General features: G+C 36.5%; 1 protein-coding gene across 2 annotated transcripts; it reads right to left on the reverse strand.

Annotated features, from left to right (window-relative positions):
- Positions 1-4338, reverse strand: LOC104893983 (hypothetical protein). Of its 2 annotated transcripts, XM_048644320.2 has the most exons (3): positions 4010-4338; positions 2665-2786; positions 1-2107 (listed from the first exon to the last, which is right to left on the reverse strand). In XM_048644320.2, exon 3 carries the CDS (start codon positions 2068-2070, stop codon positions 226-228), a length of 1845 nt encoding a protein of 614 aa, XP_048500277.1. In that variant the 5' UTR covers positions 2071-2107; positions 2665-2786; positions 4010-4338; the 3' UTR covers positions 1-225. The 2 variants fall into 2 exon arrangements, with proteins under 2 accessions (XP_048500277.1, XP_010678432.2); XM_010680130.4 differs by lacking the exon at positions 2665-2786 and having other exon boundaries at positions 4010-4337.
- Positions 4339-6004: the final 1666 nt, after the last annotated feature.

The raw sequence follows: 6004 nt of genomic DNA on the forward strand, positions 1-6004 counted from the left end.
AACAACAAACAATAGCTTCTAAAATGAAGCATTGGTATAAATCAAGAAATCAGCTCCAAATTTCCCGCCAATTTACAAATATTGTGAGCTCAAACAAATACATACATCTCCAAATGGGAATATAATGAAATCACAAATGTGGCTATTTTCACACCATGTCACCCCATTATAAAGCTACTACTGTACAGAAGAAAAGCTATATAATACTTACCATGCTTTTGCAAGTCAGGAGGCATTAGTTTCAACCATACGTTTGCGATCATGGAGAGACATTACAGTTTCAAAAGCACCTACCAGAGCTTTAACCTTGCTTTTCCTAGTCTTGACAAGCTTGCTTGCAGTTTCTTCAATCACATTGTTCAAATCTACATCGTCTTTTTTCTCTGATGCTTCTTGGTGTCTCAAACGAACTTTCTCGGGTCCAGTTTTGGTACCATGTGGTTCATTTTCCATCTTATCCTCCTTCAATTTTCTATCAACCTCACCCTTTGCATTTTGGTCCTCACCCAATGTTCTTCCTCTCTTAAATCGGAGTTTCTTTGGAGCATTGTTAGCAACCTGGAGGGCAACCACAGTCCCTCTCTTAAATTTAACCTTCCAGGCTGAACCATCTTTCTCTTCGGGATTTTTCTCAGTCCTTTTCGGCTTCAACTTGTGGTCTACAGTTGATTTTGCTCTTGAAGTGTTGGATTTTGTGTCAATCTGTTTGGTACTTTTGAAGTCCAGATTTTTCAATCTGCGGCTCACAGTTGATTTTGCTCTTGGAGTGCTGGTTTTTGACCCGCCATCTTCTTTTTCAATACCAGTCTGTTTCTTCTTTGTAGCGTCTAAACCTTGCCGTTCCTTTCCATGAGGCCGAGAAGACTCTTGCGATGAGGAAGACAACAGACTGACCCCACTTCCTTTTCGGTTACCTTTAGATCCTTGGATTTTGCCTGTACGAGTTGTCCGAGAAGCACTTCGTGGACTTTCACCAGAGAGAATGGCCTTTGAAGTCCTCCCTTTTGGTTCTTTATTGGAATTTGATTCAATCATATCCAATGTTTTCTCGTGAATATCATCATCTCCACCAACTCTGGCTTCTTCAGGGTTAATCTGAATTTTTGAGTTAGAAGAACTCTTGCGATTCTTGTACAGTCTTGCTTTCATACTCGGAGATTTCTTTAGGGGTGTCTTTGGAGAGTTAGTCATTGGCTCCTTAGCTTTAATCTCCTTTACACCTGGGATATACTTACCTTCCTTCTTTAGTGCTATCTTCGGAGAGCTACTCATAGGCTCTTTTGCTTTGATCACCTTTTCACCCTTGCTATGGCTGGCTACTTCCTTCCGTGTCTTGATTTCTTTCACCTTTGGACTCGCGCTTTTCTGCAAATTTGAGCTTTGAGTCTTACTTCTGCTTGAAGTTTCAGGACTTAAAACTGAAGTTGGTTTTGTTTCACTCTGTTCACGCTTCATCTTGGGCTGATTCATGTCTTTCTTTGAACGATTCTTCTCCTCCATATGCATTGCAGGAGCTTTCTCAGGTATAGGTCCTGAAAGAGATACGCGTCGATGTAGTTCTTTCTTCTTGGTCACTCTCTCCAGTACACTTTTATCCAGGTCATCACTAGTCGTCGTCTTCATTGTTTGGCCTTCTCTAATTGTTCCCAACATCAGTTTTTTAGTCTTCTTCTCTGACTCATGTTTATGACCATATTTGCAGTGATCATGGCAGGAACCAAGTGAATCACTAAGATAACGAGACTGGACATTGAACTTATGATTTGAACCAATAATAACCAAAGCAGGTTTTTTTCTAAGCTGATCAGTTGGGGAGTTCTTGACAAGACCCTCTGCAATATCACAATCAACTCTCAAATATTCTACTTCTTCCTTGATTGCAGAACTATTTGCTCCATCAGCAGATTTATCTGCTTCTTCCTCAGCTACACTGCCAGATTCCATTTTATTCTGATAATTGATGATATCGCTATCCTCCTTGGCTGATGGTTCAAGATTCATCATTATGTCACCAGTCTGCAGCTCCATATCTTCAGGTGCTACAGTCTTATCATTGATTTCCTCGGCCATTCTTTATTGAAAAGAAAGGTCGATGAATACAACAAAGCTGAAGAATTAGCAAATTTATTAGTATCCACCAAACAACGATTAAAACTCATCAAGGAGTAAATAACTAATGCATAGAGACATAAGAAATAATAATAAACCTGGTAGCAGACTAGCAGCGAATCAAATTTAGTGTTCATTGACAAAATAGAATATGTTCAAACGTTTTGCATGAATATAATGGTTAACCACTTCGAGATCTTGCATAATTCAATGGCAAAGGATCTCAAGTGCGCACCACTTTCAAGCCGGAACTTTGGAGAACAAAGGTTGCATCACAATATTGGCAGCTCTTAGGATAAATCAGTGATCTAGTAGATTAATATAATCTTCTTAAATCTCATAGCATCATACAAAAGAGAGAAAGGAGATGATGCATAAAAACTATCAAAGATATTTCATACTTGGATAACATGACAATATTAACTGCATTCAGTAAACTGTTTTGATGACAATACTACCGTTTAACACATTAGCAACTCTTACCACGTCAAATAAAGAGAGCTAGGCAAAGAAAAAAAGCAATAGCAACAAATTTCATTATACTTGAACACTCACTGCATAGCACGCAATTACATCTACCCAACCCAAAACAACTGTGAGTTTGACCTTCACAAAATTCCATATCCATAGGCTGGTTCCTGCAGGTGAATTGGAAATTCGTCCCCCATAAGCAATTTCTGTAGTAAAATTTCGATCATAAGTTAAATGTTGCACCCTGAATCTCAGTTCAATCATTATCTTATTTTCTCTCATAATGTTGAAAATGAAAAGAAAAAACATGAATTGTGCTGTCTTTCTTTGAGGATCTCCTTCTTATTCCATCTATAAGCTAATTAAAAGAGCACCTACAGCCTATTGAGGCTTTGTATTTCCCTTTTCATCCACGGATGAAACCATGAAATATAAAGATGACTCAATAACACACAAGTATGCCATCAAGCCAGCAAGAACTATAAAGAACCTTGGTAGAATAACTATCCGAGGTTCATGGAGCAATATAGCCTTTTGAACCTGATTCGATTTTCTGAAAACCTCAACTACAAACTCCTTCAGCAAAATACTGAAAAATTCTTCAATGCTATACAGAAAACTCAGTGTTCTTCCCCCCGAAAATTCCCCAACAGGAGAAACGACATTTAGTACAAACCTAATACCATATGAGATAAATTCTCTCACAAACTAAAACAGTTTAATTAACTTTGAGATGGAGAGAAATCATCTGCAGAACAACTAAATGATTGCAAATATTAAATATACATAGACCAACCTACATTTTTAAGTATAGGTCATCTGCAGAAGAAATCAACTCGGTCGACGAGCAATCATTAATCAATCATTCAAGAACATTTACAAATAACAACAGATATAAATATTAAAGCTAGGTAAATTCACCTACTTGATACTCCAATACAGAACTTACAGTGAGAGTTACAGGTAACTTGTACAAACAAATACATCAAATTTAAACTTTAATATGGATACGCCATCGAAGGCAACAAAAAAGGAAGATAATTAAATGAAAATAGAAAGAAATCAAACCCCTAATATACCCATTAACATATAGCTCAATATTCCATTCCCTTGATCACAAAATAAAATCCCAACTTTAATTCCTACAAACAAATTGATACCATCATGCACTCAAATATAGTAATTTTGGGATTCCCAATCAAAATCTGGGTCACCCATTTCACATACAAATATGGCAAAAATCACAAATTAGAAGATACCCAAGATTGAATTTTTATGATTAACATCATAAACTACAAAAAAATACAAACCCACTTCTTATTCAACATTCAAAAAAATGGGTAATCAAAAAAAATCAAAGATTAGCTAATACAATTAAGCCTAATTTGGGTACATTAAAAAGTACTGAAAGAAAAAGTAAAAATGGTACCTTGATGAAGATTTCGCAATCAGGAAGGTGAAATTGAGGAGAGAGAAAACAACTGAAAGAACAATGGTGAAGATGGAAAAGTTGGGATTTTTGATTTTCTTTTTTTTTTTCTTTTTGTGGGGTTTTAGGAAAAGAAAATTGGTGTGTTGGATTGATGAAAGAGAACTAGTTGGAAGAAGCAGGCATGACTTGGAAGAAGCGCGTTTGTTGGGGTTTTCATCTGCGCAGAAAATATTGTTAAGGACAGAGAAGAAAGGGTCCCGCCAAAAGAAACGGCATTGTAGCTTAGTGGGTAGTTATAAAGCATTCTTTGTGTTTTTTAGCTTTATAAGCTTTCATTAAGACTTATCTAATTGTCATCAGTAATCTCTAAATATAGAAACAAGATTAGAAGAGGGTGGCGTAGAGGAAGAAATTAAAGGGTGTTTTTGTAATTGGGGGTGGTATAGAATATTCCTAGTATAAAAACTCAGAAAAAGGTATATGGTCTCCTACTTGGCGAATTGCTTATATGATTTCGGATATTCAGGCTTCATTCCGTTCCTTCACTTCGTGGGCTATTTGTCATGTTTACCAGGATGCAAATAAAGTAGCAGATTGGATTGTCAATGTCGGCCACCTAATTGATTCTTAGTTTAATATAGTAAATTGCACTTAATTTGCTCTTCATTTTATACTTGTAAATAAGAAGGTTGGAGCTCCCCTCGTGCGGAGGGTCTCCTAACCTTCTGTTTTTGGTTACCTTTATAAAAAAATACATCTAGATGTGAAAATAGTTCAAGACTATTAGTGAGCTGGGTTGAGACTAACTTAGTTAAAACTTAAGTTAGCTCGAATAGAACTTGAAACTCGACTTGGCAAGTTATGAGAAACTCAAATACGCAATTATCAGACACTACCCAAAGCAAAATGTAAGAACCCAACATCTCGTTTACTATGCGGATGTTAATGAGACAACATAACTTGTAAGGTACCCGAGATCAACTAATTAAGTCACTCGAAATGCTAGTGAGTCAAGTTGAAATTTGTGATAACTCGACTTGACGAAATAGAATAGTTGTTGAATTCAAGTTGAGTCGAGTTTTAACGGAGTCAATCACGAGTACCTCATAAGTTGGATCGATTCACTAGCACCCGTAGGATAGAACATATATTTATAAATTTTTATTTTGATAGTTGTGTATTCAAGCTTCTATCAAGTTCGAAACAACTAGACAACATCTTGAGATGAGCGCGGCTTCCGCTTGTGCTCACTCGAGCCATAGTTTTAACCGAATAATCTCGATTGATTCTCGAGCTGTATCATTTTATTTTCTCCCCTACTAATTCTCTTCCTTTTTTTCAATTGAACTAGAACGTGTCAAAGCTTCTAAATATTTTTAGCAGGGTACTATTAGACTTCATGTGTAGAACCTCATAACAAGCTTTTACCTATTTTGTTTTTTAAGTTGTACCGTATGCTTTTAACCTTATATTCATAGTTCAATTTAACCATTTTTGTTAGATTTGTACCATTCTGTATTTTCAAAATTTTAGTCATGCATTGAAATCCATGCTAAGTACTAAAGAAACTACTTCACAAAATTGTCAATCATTCCTACGAGCCCCACTAACAGGGTACGAAATGATTACATCCAAAGCAACTTCAACAACCAGACAAACACAAACTCAGAAAAGATGAATAAACTCAACCGCAGAAACAGAGATCAAACAAGCCGAAAGTTGAGTGAAAACTTGATTTGATTACCATGTTCTCCCGACCATTGTTTCCTCCTATTTTCCAAGTCCCTTTATATAGCCGATATTTGCATATTCTCAGAGCATGAAGCATCTGAATACACAAGTGTTCAAAAGATAGTTGGCCAACAATCGATTCAGATGGACCTGGCATGCCATGACAGTACCAGAACATACACATTGTAAATTGTAATCACCAAATTCTGGTCGATATCAAGCACATGTAAAGCCATACATGTATGACCTACAACATTCAAG

This window comes from Beta vulgaris, chromosome 5 (genome assembly GCF_026745355.1).
Source record: "Beta vulgaris subsp. vulgaris cultivar EL10 chromosome 5, EL10.2, whole genome shotgun sequence".
Lineage (NCBI taxonomy): Eukaryota > Viridiplantae > Streptophyta > Magnoliopsida > Caryophyllales > Amaranthaceae > Beta > Beta vulgaris.

Coding starts and splice junctions, on each gene's coding strand:
- LOC104893983 (XM_048644320.2), bottom strand. CDS start 2,070: ATGGCCGAGGAAATCAATGATAAGACTGTAGCACCTGAAGATATGGAG.